This window comes from Schistocerca gregaria, chromosome 2 (genome assembly GCF_023897955.1).
Source record: "Schistocerca gregaria isolate iqSchGreg1 chromosome 2, iqSchGreg1.2, whole genome shotgun sequence".
NCBI lineage: Eukaryota > Metazoa > Arthropoda > Insecta > Orthoptera > Acrididae > Schistocerca > Schistocerca gregaria.
The window spans coordinates 521,896,961-521,914,012 of NC_064921.1; the positions used below are offsets into that span (position 1 = coordinate 521,896,961).

A 17,052-nucleotide genomic window follows, 5' to 3' on the forward strand; every position below is an offset into this window, starting at 1 on the left:
TCTAGATCTTCACTAGAAGAGGAAAGGCTTCTGATAAAAGAAGCCATACCTGTGCAGTTTGAAACAACTGTATTTCCACGAACCTCTCCCTCTGAAATCACTAAAATAATAAACTCACTGAAAAGTAAAAGCTCTTACGGAATTGATGGCATTTCCAACAAGATACTTAAAGCTTGTTCCCACAGATAAGTAGGATTCTCAGCCACGTATGTAATAGGTCTTTGCAGCAGGGTGTTTTCCCCAATAGACTGAAATATGCCATTGTAAAACCATTGCATAAAAAGGGGGATACGTCGGATGTCAACAACTATCGCCCAATCTCTCTTCTGACAGCTCTATCAAAATTTTTTGAGAAAGTAATGTATGCAAGACTAGCCTCCCATATATGTAAAAATAAAGTACTAACAAAATGTCAGTTTGGTTTTCAGAAAGGCTTTTCAACAGAAAAGGCTATATACGCTTTCACTGATCAAATATTAAATGCTCTGAATAACCGGGCACCACCCATTGGTATTTTTTGTGATCTCTCAAAGGCATTTGACTGTGTAAATCATGGAATTCTTTTAGATAAGCTAAATCATTATGGTTTGAGGAGGGCAGTGCACAAATGGTTTAATTCATACTTAACTGGAAGAATGCAGAAAGTTGAAATAAGTGGTTCATGTCATGTTAATACAACAGCTGATTCCGCAAACTGGGGGGCTATCAAGTACGGGGTCCCACAGGGTTCGGTCTTAGGTCCTTTACTGTTCTTGATATACATGAATGACTTACCATTCCATATTGAAAAAGATGCAAAGTTAGTTCTTTTTGCTGATGATACAAGTATAGTAATAACATCCAAAAACCAATAACTAAGTGATGTAATTGTAAATGATGTTTTTCACAAAATTATTAAGTTGTTCTCAGCAAACAGACTCTCTTTAAATTTTGATAAAAAACAGTATATACAGTTCCGTACAGTAAATGGCACAACTCCAGTAATAAATATAGACTTTGAACAGAAGTCTGTAACTAAGGTAGAATTTTCAAAATTTTTTGGTGTGTCCATTGATGAGAGGTTAAACTGGAAGCAACACATTGATTGTCTGCTGAAACGTCTGAGTTCGGCTACGTATGCTATTAGGGTTATTGCAAATGCCTACTTTCAATCACTGCTTTCGTATGGTATCACATTCTGGGGTAATTCATCAATGAGTAGAAAAGTATTCATTGCTCAAAAACGTGTAATCAGAATAATTACTGGAGCCCACCCACGGTCATCCTGCAGACATCTATTTAAGGATCTAGGGATCCTCACAAAATATATATATATATATATATATATATATATATTCACTTATGAAATTTGTTGTTAATAATCCAGCCCAGTTCGAAAGTAATAGTAGTGTGCATAGCTATAACACCAGGAGAAAGGATGATCTTCACTATGCAGGGTTAAATCTGACTTTGGCACAAAAGGGGGTAAATTATGCTGCCACAAAAGTCTTTGGTCACCTACCAAACAGCATCAAAAGCCTGACAGATAGTCAACCAACATTTAAAAATAAATTAAAAGAATTTCTAGATGACAACTCCTCCTACTCATTGGCTGAATTTTTAGATATAAATTAAGGGAGGGGAAAAAAACTAACTTAAGCATTAGTGTCATGCAACTAACGGTAGCTTCTTCAGGAAAGAGGGAAAAAGAGGGAAAGACGAAAGGATGTGGGTTTTAAGGGAGATGGTAAGGAATCATTCCAATCCCAGGAGCGGAAAGACTTACCTTAGGGGGGAAAAGGACAGGTGTACACGCGCACGCAACCTGTCCCATGCACCCTACCACCACCACCACCACCACCACCACCACCACCACCACCACCACCACCACCTGCTCCTGTCCTGTAACCGGAAGGTGTACACGATCAAAGGCAGAGCCACGTGTGAAAGCACCCACATGATTTACCAACTGATCTGCCTACACTGTGATGCTTTCTATGTGGGAACGACCAGCAACAAACTGTCCATTCGCACGAATGGACACAGGCAGACAGTGTTTGTTGGTAATGAGGATCACCCAGTGGCTAAACATGCCTTGGTGCACAGCCAGCACATCTTGGCACAGTGTTACACCGTCCGAGTTAGCTGTATACTTCCCACTAACACCAACCTGTCAGAACTCCGGAGATGGGAACCTGCCCTGCAGTATATCCTCTCTTCTCGATATCTGCCAGGCCTCAACCTCCGCTAATTTAAAGTTGCCGCCACTCATACCTCACCTGCCTTTCAACGACTTCTTTGCCTCTGTACTTCTGCCTCGACTGACTTCTCTGCCCAAACTCTTTGCCTTTACAAATGTCTGCTTGTGTCTGTGTAGGTGCGGATGGATGTGTGTGTGCGCGCGCGCGCGCGTGTGTGTGTAAGGTAAGTCTTTGCGCTCCCGGGATTGGAATGACTCCTTACCCTCTCCCTTAAAACCCACATCCTTTCATCTTTCTCCCTCCTTCCCTCTTTCCTGAACAAGCAACCGTTGGTTGCGAAAGCTAGAAATTGTGTGCGTTATTTTATTGTGCCTGTCTACCGGCACTTTCCCACTTGGCAAGTCTTTGAATCTTTGTTTTAAATATATATATATATATAATCCGTTATTTTGCCCTGTAAGTCTTTCTCCTTTTCTGGCATCACCCTTCCCAGAAATAAAGCAATTTCTTGTCTAAGCTTGGGCACTGTATGTAACACCTTGCCACATGTTCGCTCTCATACTTCCGTGTAGAACAAAACCACATTAATTTGGCTCAAACCTGTTTGCACAACTCTCTGAGAACTTGTTTTTGTCGAATTACTTCAAATGAGGTTTACTATCTTCGTTACCTGAGTGAGCACATTCAGAAAATCAAGTGAAAAGAAGCATAAACCAATGGCTGAATGTTGCATTTGGAGCAACTTCCTTCATGAATGTGTGGAATGCGGAGTGAAAGCCCAACATGGAAGGTGTTATCTGTACGTATACCTACCAACTTCAACAAGTGCATCTCACTTTCGCCAACAACGTTTTTCAGTAATCGGAAAACTCCTATTCTTCTTTAACACTTGTTATCTTTTACATACTGAACGTAAGAAAACAGAAGGGAACAAGATGCAACAATCGTTGCAGTGCACAGAAATGAATTTTTACTTCATTGGGTATCACGGCCAAAATACAAAAAAAGTTATGACCCCTAATAAGACTTCTGATTGTGTTGTTTGAAAGAGAGATCTTTATCTTTTTCTTGTGTTGCTGTCTAGAAACAGCATCACTGCATCTAGTAAGCAAGGCTTGATGGCAGCCTCTCCTATTGTAGGATGTTCCTGGTTTTCAACGATCAATTTGAAGAGTGATTTGGTACGGAGCTCAAATTATATCTTCAGTTGACTTCTTTTTGAAAAAGAAGTACTGTGAAAATTTAAGGCCATTAGTCAAGAATGTAACGCAACTGAATTAATAGCATTTACATTTTGTTACCTATGTAGTGTATGAATTTACTATGAAGCACCTTCAGTAGCCTGAAGTCTCTTCACATTTACTTGCTACTTGTGCCATTTATTTAGCTGCACATTGAAATAATCTCATGATGATCACTATAGTATTGCTATACTTTGTCCACTGCATTTTACCTCATAAACCTGAGGTATGTATTACCTGGAGAAGGAAAGAGATGACCTGGTCAGGGTAGCACATTTTTACATCCAAAAAAGACAGGCAGATATTATAGAAGCATATGATGCAGTGTTTTGAAGACTAGAGTGCACTGTGACACAAAGCTGTGATTCACTGTCATACAGCTGCATCTGCATTACCACTTAAAAGTCAACAACACTGACTCGAGTCTGTGATACTGCATCTTCAATCTGGTGCTCGCGGCACAGTATTTTACAGATGTTTTAAATCCTATCCAAAATTGTTTCTCAAACTGAGTGTTGTGGGACATTGCCAGTGCGGATGCATGTCATCGAACGAACGAATATCGCACTACACTGCCACGCAGAATACAGTGTACCACATAACTACATCCCAAATCTGTCAAATGGTTTTCTGTTTACAAGTGTGATGACCCAGTAAATGCCAGTATTCACAGTGCAGCAGTCAATTCTCGTTAAGTATGATGTGAACCATATTTAGAGAGAAAAATGGGAAGTATGGGACCCTATGGACAAAAATCATCACATAAAATAAAGTATGCTTGGCATTGGATCACAAATGGTGTCAGATACGAACTGCTGAAGTAAGAAACAATATGCAAACTTCAGTAACAATCACTGAAATTCTGAATATCTCGAATAGATACACCAACTCGCCAAGATATTTCCAGTGGCCAGAAAGCACAAAATTATGAAACATTCTCTTCACGAGATACTGCAGATGTAGAATTTGTGTCCATTACTGGTGGTTCAGAGACAACAGATAACCAGTCTTCGAATAACATTTGCCAAAAATTTACAAACTGTCCATTCTTGCAATCAAGCAGTTCACTGGCAAGATTATTTCTGCCGTACATTTCCCAATTTAACACTTGCATTTCTTGATTTGCTCCAGCTGCAACCCTGCAAGAACTCTGACTGGAACCAATATGCGTTAAGTACAAAAATCTGTCAGGTGCGGATCAGTCCTCACCATAAGTGAGAGCACATATGTTCTCCGTTTCCTCTGAAGTATCAAGAACTGGCAGAATGTGATAGGTGCCAAGTGCTCAGTGTGACCATGCCTTAATGTGTTCAGATATTACCTGTGTGGACACACTAAATTTGTACTTAAGATTGGCTAACTAATCTCCTCTTGGTGAAAAGGGAGAGGTCTTATAATAAATTATTTCAAAATTTTCGCTATCTTTCATATGTATCAATGTGTAACTTAAAAGTGCACCAACAAAAAGCAGCAGCATTGTTCGTAAACACTAAGGAATTCATGAGCTGCTTAAAGAATGAAACAGACATGGGCAAGACCTGTTAACATGAAACAGGAGGATGGAATGGAATCCATAAATTCGTTGCCAACGAATACAGAATCTATTATGGATGACTTCAACAGTTGGTTTGGGGGGGGGGGGGGGGGTTGGAAAAAAAGGACAATAATTCCAGAGAGACAATTTCTGCTTACTTCAGATTAGCAATCTCATTTTTCCTCTTCAATCAACATGCAGTGTGGTACTTAATTTCATGGTAACGTAATAAATATGACCAATAACAAGAAAACAGCAACTTCTTTATCAAGCTGTGATATCCGTGTGTAACATGCAAAAGAATCAAATACTTTTACTGAATAGTTTCCCAGCAATTGTTTGAGAATGACTGCATAGTGCAAAAAGATGTGAACCAAACTCTGGGGTTATTAATTTTTCATGCAAAAACTGAAACTTTTTAAAAACCAAATTCAGCAAGGGCTGCAGCTTTGCTTCATTCACATTCAGATTTTTTTTTCAGGAAAATAGCCAACAGTATCAAGCAAATCAGGCATTCTAACAGGTATTTGAACACAGACCAATGTGACAGAAGAACATAACCTACACCACAGGCCGATCATCCCTCTGTTTTCAATACAGAATTGGGAGGCACCAAGCTAGATTTCAATTGAGGCCCATATTTCGTGTGTTTTATATTATAACCTACTTCTTATGTATATATGTCACTTCAATGCATTTCAAAGCTCACTGTAGATCTCTCAAAAATGCATTGTTATTGGTACGATTTGTTATAAAATAATGGGGAAACGTTATATTGGTAGTCTGTTATATAATTTGTGTGTCACCAAAGTATTTCATTTCAAGGCAAAAGAACACTGACAATTCAATAGAAATGTGTTGTTGTTGGTACAACTGTTGTAATTAAGTATCTGTTAATAACCTATCACTGATTAAAGTCTTCGGAAGATGGTAAAATACATAACATGGTCTTACGCCATGGGAAGTTCAGTGCATCATAGTGGGCAGAGGCATCGAAATGCAGACTTACAAATTGATGTATCACTAATTCCAAATGTTTATTATGCACCTTCACATTTTCCAGAAGATTGTGCAACTTATATATTACTTTAATAGAAGTATGTTCTGTAGTATTCAATGTTATGTAAAAGTAAGTGTAGTCTCTCTGAAGAGTGAGTGTGATTGGTTTTATCTGCAAGAGAGCTTGCACTATTTGCAAGGAGTCTGCTTCTCAATAGAAACAGTGATCAAGAAAGAATGACTCCATGGCTTTACTGAAAGTAAGAATGATGAAATACTGTGAAAGACTATTGTAAATTTGTATGGCGCTATTTGTAATGGAGCTTTCCTAAATTGATGTCCTTATATTGAGCTTTTATTTACAATACTAGGAAAAGTAGATCTTCTGATCACTATACACCGAAGCAGTGCTGAGTTGCAGACATGCACAATGAAAATATTGCTAAATGTAAATATGAAGAGCGCAAGTGCAGAGCGGGAGGGACAGAGAAAGGCGGGAGGGGAGGGTGTGTGAGACAGGTGGGAGGGGTGTGTGTGTTGTGTGTGTCATATGCTCAAGCTCACATTGCAGGAAGATGACGAGGAGCTTGGGTGCACCCTTGTGAAAGGAATTATGCTGGCCTTTGTCTCCAGATAGCTGTATTGAGGATTATAACCACTGTCTTCCCAAATGTGAGTCCAATATGTTAATCACTGCTCTACTTTGGTTGAAGATTGTGTTTAATCATCTGGCATTCCAAAAATAAAGGCATGGTGATCTAGCATAAATTGAAGGGGAGAAGGCAGCTGCCATGCACATTTAGCCTACACAAGTACAACAACTTCATCAACTGACACAAAATTAACACTGTGGAAGTGACACTAAGTGGTAAAATGTTTGTTGAGTTTTTAAATGTAGTTTTAAGTCTTGCATTAGGCAGGATAGCTGAGAATTAGGCATAGCTGCAGCACTCTGAACTGTTGTCAAGGAAAGAATCACACGGAGAAATAGTTGTGGTGCCACTTCAGGTAGCTATCTCGCCATCTTTGTGTTTTCACTTTCAACCATTTCGAAATTTTTATATTCTTTACTATTGTTTATAAAACTGACAACAAATGCTTGCAGTAAGTATAAAGGGTTCCCTGTTTACTATCTTAGTACTTGAAACTCAACATCAACATCGATGGTTTCTGGCAAGGCTTCAGTGTTACAATTCTTGTGTTTGACATCAATAGCTTCTTCACACACTTCCGTTTGTTGTTGGGTGCTGAAAGAATGCAGCCACTTGTGGACACTTTCCCTGACAAAAGACCGTGTCTCAATATACAATGTCACATGCAATGTAGGATGACAGATCTTTAAAAAAAAATTGATGTTGCTTGAACTAGATCAAGATAAGAAGTTCTCTACACAAATCAGTTTGGCAGTCATTTTTTTACAGTGTCCACTGTAGCCAATACTTTTTTTTTTCTCTCCTTGTCTTCTATACACCTTCAAACTATATGGCAAGGAACAAGTGGTCCCAAGCACATGGATACACTTACTTGTTGTCTCCCCTTGTAGATGTGATGAGTTCAAGATGCAGACCTACGTGCTGCTCTACCCTATACAAGCCTCTTCATCTCCGAGTAACTACTGCAACCTACTCACTTCTGAATTTGCATACTGTATTCATCTCTTGGTCTCCTCCTGTGATTTCTCCCCCCCCCCCCCCCCCAACCAAATTCTTCTCTCCAGTATTAAATTAGTGATCCCTTTATGTCTCAAAATTGTCCTATCAATCTATCCCCTCTTCTAATCAGATTGTGTCACAAATTTCTTTTCTCCCCAGTTCTACTCAGTACCTCCTCACTAATTACGTGAACTATCCACCTAATCTTCAGCATTCTTCTGTAGCCCTACATTTCAAAAACTTCTACTCTACTTAGTCTAAACTGTTTATTGCCCATATTCCACAACCACACATGGCTACACTTAGTAAAAGTACTTTGAGAAAAGACTTTCCGACACTTAAATCTATACTCTTTTTAGAAACACTTTTCTTGCCATCATCAGTCTCTATTTCAGTCATGATTAGTTACTTTTCTGCCCAAACAGCAAAACTCATCTAGTACTTTCAGAGTCTCATTTCCTAATCTAATTCCCTCAGCAGCACCTGACTTAATCTGACTACATTCCATTATCTTCGTTTTGCTTTTGTTGATGTTCATCTTATATCATCCTTTCAAGACACTGTCCATTTTGTTCAACTGCTCTTCCAAGCCCTTTGCTGTATTTGACACAATTACAATGTCATTGGCAAACCTCAAAGTTTGTATTTCTTCTCCCTGGACTTCAATTCCTACTCCAAATTTTTCTTTTCTTTTCGCTCAATATACGGATTGAATAACATTGGAGACAGCCTACTACACTGTCTTTCTCTATCACAGCTTCCCTTTCATGCCTCTCTCTTCTTAGAACTGCCATCTGGTTTCTGTACAAATTGAAAATAGTCTTTTGCTTCCTGTATTTTACCACTGCCACTTTATGAATTTGAAAGGGAGTATTCTAGTCAACATTGTCAAAAGTTTTCTCCAAATCTACAAATGCTATAAATGTAGGTTGGCCTTTTTTTAACCTATCTTCTGTAAGTCATGTGGTCAGTATTGCCTTGCATTTTCCTACATTTCTCCAAAATCAAAAATGGTCTCCCCAATTCGGCTTCCACCAGTTTTCCATTCTTCTGTGAAGAATGTGTGTTAGTATTTTGCAACTGTCACTTATTAAACTGACAGTTCGGCAATTTTAACACCTGTCAGCAATTTCTTTGGAATTGGAATTACTACATTATTCTTGGAGTCAGAGTATTTCACCTGTGTCAGACATGTTTCACAACAGATGGAAGAGTTTTATCATGGCTGGCTCTCCCAAGGCTGTCAGTAGTTCTGATGAAATATCATCTGCTCCCGGAACTTTGTTTCGACATAGGTCTTACAGCGTTCTGTCAAATTCTACTCGTATTGTATCCCCATCTCATCCTCATCTATGTCCACTTCCATTTCTACAATACTGCCCTCAAGCACACCTCCCTTGCATAGATCCTCCATATACTGCTTCCTCTTTTCAGGTTTCCCTTTTTTGCTTAGGACTGTTTTTCCATCTGAGCTCTTGGTATTCATACAGCTGCTTCTCTTTTCTCCAAAGGCCTCTTTAATTTCCCTGTACGCAGTCTACCTTTTTTCTGGCGACACACGCTTCTAAATCATTAGATTTGTCCACTAGCCATTTTGCATTTCCCGTCAATCTCATTTTTTAAACATTTGTATTTCCTTTCAACTGCTTCATTTACAGCATTTTTATATTTTCTGCTTTCATCAATTAAATGCAATATCTTGTGTGTTAACCAAGGGTTCCTATCAGCCCTTGTCTTTTTACGTATTTGATCTTCTGCTGCCTTCAAAGCTACCCATTTGTCTTCTACTGTATTCCTTTCTTCTGTTCTTGCCAATTGTTTCCTAATGCTCCCTCTGAAACTCTCAATAACCTCTGTTTCTCCCATCTCCAGAATTTCCTAGCTTTTTGCAATTTCTTCAGTTTTAATCTACAGTTCATAATCAATAAATTGTGGTCAGAGTCCAACCGCCCCTGGATATGTCCTACAATGTAAAATCTAGTTCCATAATGTCTTACCATTACATAATCAATCTGAAACCTTTTGGTGTATCCACGCTTCTCCCACATTACGGTCTTCTTTCATGATTCTTAAAGCAAATGTTAGCTATGATTAAATTATGTTCTGTGCAAAATTCTACCAGCTGGCTTCCTCTCTCACCCCCCCCCCCCCCCCCCCCCAATTCCATATTCACCTACTACTTTACCTTCTCTTCTTTTTCCTACTATTGAATTCAAGTTCCCCAGTACTATTAAAATTTTTATCTCCCAAATAACTATCTCATCACACATTTCTTCACAACCCCTTCATCACCTGTGGAGCTAGCTGGCATATAAACTTTTACTACTGTGATGGGTGTGGGCTACGTGTCTATCTTGTCTACAATAACCATTCACTATGCCATCCATACTAGCTTATCTGTGTTTCTGTTTTTTTTAATTCCTTATTAAACTTACTCTTGCATTAGCCCTATTTGATTTTGTATTTATAACACTGTATTCACCTGACCAGAAGTCCTGTTATTTCTGCCACTGAACTTCATCAACCGCAATAATACCTAACTTAATGTATCCATTTTCCTTTTTGATTTTTCTACCCTGCACAACTAAGGGACTCAACATCCCATGTTTAGCAGTTTTGTTTCTCCTGGCAACAACCTCCCCCTGAAGAGTCCCCACCTGGAGATCTGAATGGGGGACTATTTTACCTCTTGAATATTTTACCCAAGAGGATGCCATCACCATTTAATCAGTAGAGCTGCAGACCCCCCAGGAAAAATTACAGCTGTAGTTTCCTATAGCATTGCTCAAGCAGCATAAAGATGCAGATGTAAGCATTTTACATGAATTTTCTTGTATTCCGATACGTATCTGGCATGCAGGACGTGCACAAACACATGTAGCCTATTTGTAAAACGAATGTATGGAATGCAATACCTACTATCTCCAACAAATAGCCTATTGATCCTCTGCTATCTATTTAGTGTCTTGTGTTAAATCACCATGAGCAACACTGAATTTTATGAAGCCTGTACACTATATTTTATATAATACATTTAGATTTTTCATAGTATGCCATATGCATTAAAGGCTGTCAATTTAATGGTTTAGTACATTACTTTTAGCAGATAATTAATTCTAGGTATACTGTAAGTTTACAATGCATTGATCAGTAACAGATCATCATTAAAATTACTTGAACAAAGTTTTTCACTAAAGCTGTAAGCTTATGTGAAAACACTAAAAATCTAAAATTCTCTTCACTTACCATCAACTTTTTCATGTGCTGCTTTTGACACTCCACCAAAAAGTGGTTGAACAGCACCTGCAAAAAGTATTTCTAATAGCTCAAAATAGGCTTTTGTCTTAATAGAAATAGGAGGGCTTTTATGAACTGCACTGAGACAGAAACAGCCCGACTTACAAAATACAGCAAATCAGTAAATTCTGGAAACTTGTGATATCCAAAATATTTGCTTGGAGCTACTGCAACTTCCATTCAAAATCTCATTCTTAATACCCAGTGTATGGGCTATCATTTAAGCTGTAAATTTTAATACATTTATCACCTAAACTTCTAAGGACGAATAACTGGATACTGCACCATAAGGAAGAAATAAAGTAAGTTATTAGTACGAGATGATGGTACTTAAGGAAGATACAGACATCCCAGTTGTGTGTAGAATTGTAAAGGATCGCTAGCACATTCAACACATCACTGTGACTTCCAACAACTTTCAAAAATTTAGTAACTAATGCAAAATTCAAGGAAGTATCTGAATTAACCGAGTCTGATGTTCTCATGTTTAGGTTTTTTTCCTATTCATTCAGAGGGAAGAAGATTCCATGATCAAAGCTAAGCACAACAAGATTGTGGGTGAGGAGAGGAATGGAATGGAATGGAAGGGAGTGCTTTTGGAATCATTGTTTAAATCTGTCACATAAAAGGCAATAAGATGCAGTCTTGCTGTTTTGTGTCTAGAAGAAAACCAGCTATTCATGAATACATAAACTTCTTTGTGACACAGGAGTTGGAGAGTTACTTTAATTGGGAATTTATTGCTCAACAACTTGACCACAAGAAATCACTGCATGCATCCACCTGTGAAGTGGACGTATGCTCTCAGTGCAGTTCACTAGAGCACATTGTCTTTCTAACAGGACTATACAACTTGTGTCACTTAAATGTTACAGTACACTTTAAATACCCATTTCAAACCAAGGCCATGTGTGAGCTTTCAGTTTAAAGGCAGGAAGGATTATCAGTACAGGAATTTTCCACTTAATTGGGACATCCCATAGCAATTGCTATCTTGAGACCTATCACTGATGATCGACTTTGGTTAAGAACATCACCTCATGGCCACTGCCAATGAACAGTAGCTCCTACAAACAATAATTTATACAATATAACTGTGCACTACCTTTTTTAAAGACAACTAAGAGGGTTTTGTTGACTCAGATATGCACAACTATTGCAATATGATCAATTTTCCCACTATGTTTCCATTACAAGCAACTGGAAAAACCTGGCACCATGGTGTAGAAGGAGGCAAGAAAGGAACACCTGAAGTGGAATGTTATCACATTACGTTCTCTTCACTGCATATGCAGAATTTGTCCAATTTCTGATGGTAGATTGTATAGGAGGCGGGAGGAGCCCAAGTGCCGAACAATATTGCAGGCACACAGTATCACAGGTTCCGCAAGAAGGTGGGTAAAGTTTGGCCAGTACCACGTAGAGGTAATGGATACCTCTCGTTTTTATCCAAGGTAATTTGAGGACTGCACATTATCAGGACAGGATTCTTTATTTTATTAGCTTCACATGGCTTATTCCTTCATTTCTTGCTCACCTTGAATCTAAGCCTATAGATAGTTTCAGGTTCCCAATTAGTGTAGATGTTTTTTGAACTGTTTACACTTGAATTCCATTACTAGTACATCCACGGAGGTGAATCAGATGTTCTTGCTATTTGTTCATGCTGCTTGTTGTATCAATGAAACCAACATAATAAAGTGAACAAAAATTCTGAGTACTGCTAGTTATTACACTACCAAAAAGGATGACACTGAAGAATTAAGTAAAACCAATAAATGAGCAATCCACATAGTAGATAAACAATTATGAAAGTTGACTATCTGCCAGACAGAAAAAAAGCTAAATCCAGCTTTTAAGCAATTTTGATTTTTATGTCATAATTAACTTATTTAAAAAATGTAGTACAATTACAACTACTCTATTGAAACAACTTTACAATTTTAACTGTGGTCACAAATTTTGGCAACAATATTATGTAAAGAACATGAAGTAAAACACACACAGGCCTTTTCACCCTGGTTTCAATACGTGCCATTTACATGTACAGTGACACTCCATAATATAGAGTTTATCAAAAAGAATCATCCGATTTGTCATATCTATATTACTGAAACTAACATACATATACACAGATTTTTTTTTCAATGAACAGGAAACTCAAAATGTTTTTTTTTTGTTATACCTTTTCATAGGTGTTCAATATGGACCTATCCTACAATATTTCTGATGTATGGGTACTCATACCGGACAGAAGTAAATGAGGACATTTAACTTATGCAAATAAGGACAGCAGAAATTATCATAGATTTGTCTGGCCCACAAGAATGTTGTAGATATGGTTGAAGAACCAAACTGACTAATGCTTTAAGACAGATGTGAACTGTTCCTAGATTTGGTTGATTGGGGCAAGGGACAAATCAGGAAGATCATCAGTCCCTCGATCAAGGGTTCTTTCGTATGGAGGTATTAATGTCTACCAGGAATGTGCTTGGGTGAGGAAAGTATATAGAAGTTTTAGAAGTGAGGCACTGAAGACAATACTGATGCCAGAGCTGAAAAAAAAAACAACCTATTTATGGGCCTGTTTGGTACACAGGTTGGAGTAGATAGGTGTTCCCCAGTACTCAGCAATGATGAGAACACCCCCCCCCCCCCCCCCTACCCCTGGGGTTCTGCATGCACATGCAAAACAGAGTGCTACTCCTAAAACAGAAAATAGAGTAGCAGAAAAAGAGAAAAATCTCTTAAAAACAGAGGAAATTAGCGGGAACAATTTCAAAGCCAAAGACACTATTGAGGCACAATCCCGGCAACCATAGATCAAGTGGGACATGTGAAAAAGAAAATCTCAGTCAGCACTTGATGAGCTGTGGCCAAGGAAGCAAAGCGAGTTAAGATTCTGAATGCAGCTAGTCTTTCAATGACAAATATGGGGCAGCTGAGTTGGCATCTTGTCACAGATGTGTCCCAAAAATCGAGGCTGTGCAACAATGTACCAGCTCTCTTTACCCAAGTAGAGTGCTGAATCAGAACGTACCGTGGTACAACGATAAAAGTGTACGGCCCATGTTTTTGCACAAGAAAACTGGAAATCATGGGAAAGGTTAAAAGTAGAGGCTCATCGAATGATGTCATGAAGCTGGCATTCAGTGAAAGCTAGAGTGCAAGCTGTACCAAACGCAAAAGTTGTCGATATACAGAATGGGAGTAAGAAGTGGCTTGACAGAGGTCCGTAGCACACTGATGGCAACAAGGAAGAGAGGGATACCCACCACAGAGCCCTGTGGGACACCACTCTTGGACCTGTGGCCTCAGATGAATAAAAATCGGTAGGGAGCCTCGGAAGACCCAGCCATGGAGAGTAAGGAAATGTGATGAAGCCAAGCAATATAAGATGTATGCAGGTCAAAAAAGGCTGCAATCACAAAGTGTTGGCACTGAGAAAAATCATGTCAGACTGCTGTTTTCAACCTAAACAGATGGTCAGTTGCAGAACATTCATCCTGGAAACCACATTGATATGGAAAGATAAGGCTGGTCAGTTGCAGAACATGGTTGAAGACCCTGAGGTGGTGGAGCCATGGACTAACAGTCAGGCGATTTATTTGTGAGAATGCTATCAGGGCCTGAGTCTATACCGTTAGATGATGCAAGCACCTGAAGTAATTCCCAGTCAGTGGATGGTTCATTATATAATTTGCAATGCCAAGGGGCTAAGGAGAAGGGGGTGTCTTCAGTTTGTGCTAACGCAATTGGAAGGCAGTTGCACAAGGGAGTTGCCAGCTTCACTCGTCCGTCCACATCAAACCCACCAACAAACAACAATACCTCCATTATGACAGCTGCCACCCATTCCACATCAAACGGTCCCTTCCCTACAGCCTAAGTCTTCGTGGCAAACGAATCTGCTCCAGTCAGGAATCCCTGAATCATTACACCAACAACCTGAAAACAGCTTTCACATCCCGCAACTACCCTCCCGACCGGGTACAGAAGCAAATAACCAGAGCCACTTCCTCATCCCCTCAAACCCAGAACCTCCCACAGAAGAACCCCAAAAGTGTCCCACTTGTGACAGGATACTTTCCGGGACTGGATCAGACTCTGAATGTGGCTCTCCAGCAGGGATACGACTTCCTCAAATCCTGCCCTGAAATGAGATCCACCCTTCACGAAATCCTCCCCACTCCACCAAGAGTGTCTTTCCGCTGTCCACCAAACCTTCGTAACCTCTTAGTTAATCCCTATGAAATCCCCAAACCACCTTCCCTACCCTCTGGCTCAGACCCTTGTAACCGCCCCCAGTGTAAAACCTGTCCCATGCACCCTCTCACCACCACCTACTCCAGTCCTGTGACCCGGAAGGTGTACACGATCAAAGGTAGAGCCACGTGTGAAAGCACCCACGTGAATTACCAACTGACCTGCCTACACTGTGACGCTTTCTATGTGGGAATGACCAGCAACAAACTGTCCATTCGCACGAATGGACACAGGCAGACAGTGTTTATTGGTAATGAGGATCACCCTGTGGCTAAACATGCCTTGGTGCACTGCCAGCACATCTTGGCACAGTGTTACACCGTCCGAGGTATCTGTATACTTTCCACTAACACCAACCTGTCAGAACTGCGGAGATGGGAACTTGCCCTTCAGTATATCCTCTCTTCTCGATATCCGCCAGGCCTCAACCTCCGCTAATTTCAAGTTACCGCCACTCATACCTCACCTGTCTTTCAACAACATCTTTGCCTCTGTACTTCTGCCTCGACTGACATCTCTGCCCAAACTCATTGCCTTTACAAATGTCTGTTTGTGCCTGTGTATGTGCAGATGGAGATTGTGCGCGTTCGTGTTCGTGTGCGCGCGAGCGAGCGTGTATACCTGTCCTTTTTTCCCCTGAAGGTAAGTCTTTCCGCTCCCGGGATTGGAATGACTGCTTACCCTCTCCCTTAAAACCCATATCCTTTCACCTTTCCCTCTTTCCTGAAGAAGCAACCGTTGGTTGCGAAAGCTTGAATTTTGTGTGTATGTTTGTGTATCTATCGACCTGCCTGCACTTTTGTTTGGTAAGTCACATCAACTTTGTTTTTAGATATATTTTTCCCAGGTGGAATGTTTCCAAATGACGGCCCAACCCAGAAGTGGACAGAATATTACTTCAGCCAAAAGGTGTCGTTTACTAATGGAAATGAGTAAGAAAACTACTGTTAAAGATGAGAGCTTGCAGCACAGAAAAGAAGTGAGTGCTGCAACAGCTTGGGGCACCATGCTCACTGTGCACATACCGATGAAAGAGTCGTGAGCCCCCTGAGGGGACTACCCCTTTACTGCGTTCTAACGAAGTTTCAAAAACCAGATTAAGTGATGAATCTAGGAGTATACTATGATCCTCCACACAAAACTTCCTCAGGGACCCTTTAATAGAAGATAAAATGAATTACAGTGCACACAGGAGGGTTTAAACAATTGTTCTTCACACGCTCCATCCTTCCATCCATGAATGGAAGGGGGAAAAGCCCTAGTAAACAGTGCAACAGCAATGCACCTCAACTGTTTAAGAGTGCAGATATAGATAAACTGCTGTAGTTAACTGGGCTGAACATCAGTCTTCAGTAATCTAATAGAGCAACCAATTATAAAATTAAAAAGAGAGAGAATGGCTGGTCAACACTACTTTCAGAAGACGAAATCCTACTAAGGAGACATAATGACTAGTCAACATTTAACTTTCAGAAGGGGAAATCCTAGTATTGCCAATCAGCACTTTTGAACATTTAGTTCCTTCTTCAGACAGGAACGAGATAAGTGGGGAAATATTAGGAAGGATGGGCGTGTCACCCAGACCCCAGAATGAGAGGAACCCATCTCGTATGTGAGATGGGTTGGATTTACGTAAGCTTTCTGTCAAGTGACCGTCCCTGTACCAAATGACATTTCTCTGCATATTTTATTTTATTCTGCTATGGTCTAATGGTGTTACATTGTTATTATAGATAACACTATCCAGTAGATCATTAACATAAATTGTTAACACTTAGGCGCCGACGTCCGTAAAAATACGGGCGTGCATGGCCTGCCCGAAAGTCCGGCGCCCGTAATTTTACGGGCGCGAGTTCTCGTTCTTCGCCTTCCTTCCTTTGTGT

The 17,052-nt window shown here is 39.9% G+C and overlaps 1 protein-coding gene across 3 annotated transcripts in view; it reads right to left on the reverse strand.

Annotated features, from left to right (window-relative positions):
• LOC126330069 (E3 SUMO-protein ligase RanBP2-like) overlaps positions 1–17,052 on the reverse strand; it is a 257,136-nt gene that overhangs the window by 40,625 nt on the left and 199,459 nt on the right. For 2 of the 3 annotated variants that reach the window (XM_049996317.1, XM_049996325.1), the window contains exon 25: positions 10,853–10,909. The exons of the other annotated variant lie outside the window; for it this stretch is intronic. In XM_049996317.1, coding sequence (XP_049852274.1) covers positions 10,853–10,909 — 57 coding nt within the window. The remainder of the gene's footprint in view (positions 1–10,852; positions 10,910–17,052) is intronic. 3 annotated transcript variants of the gene reach the window in all.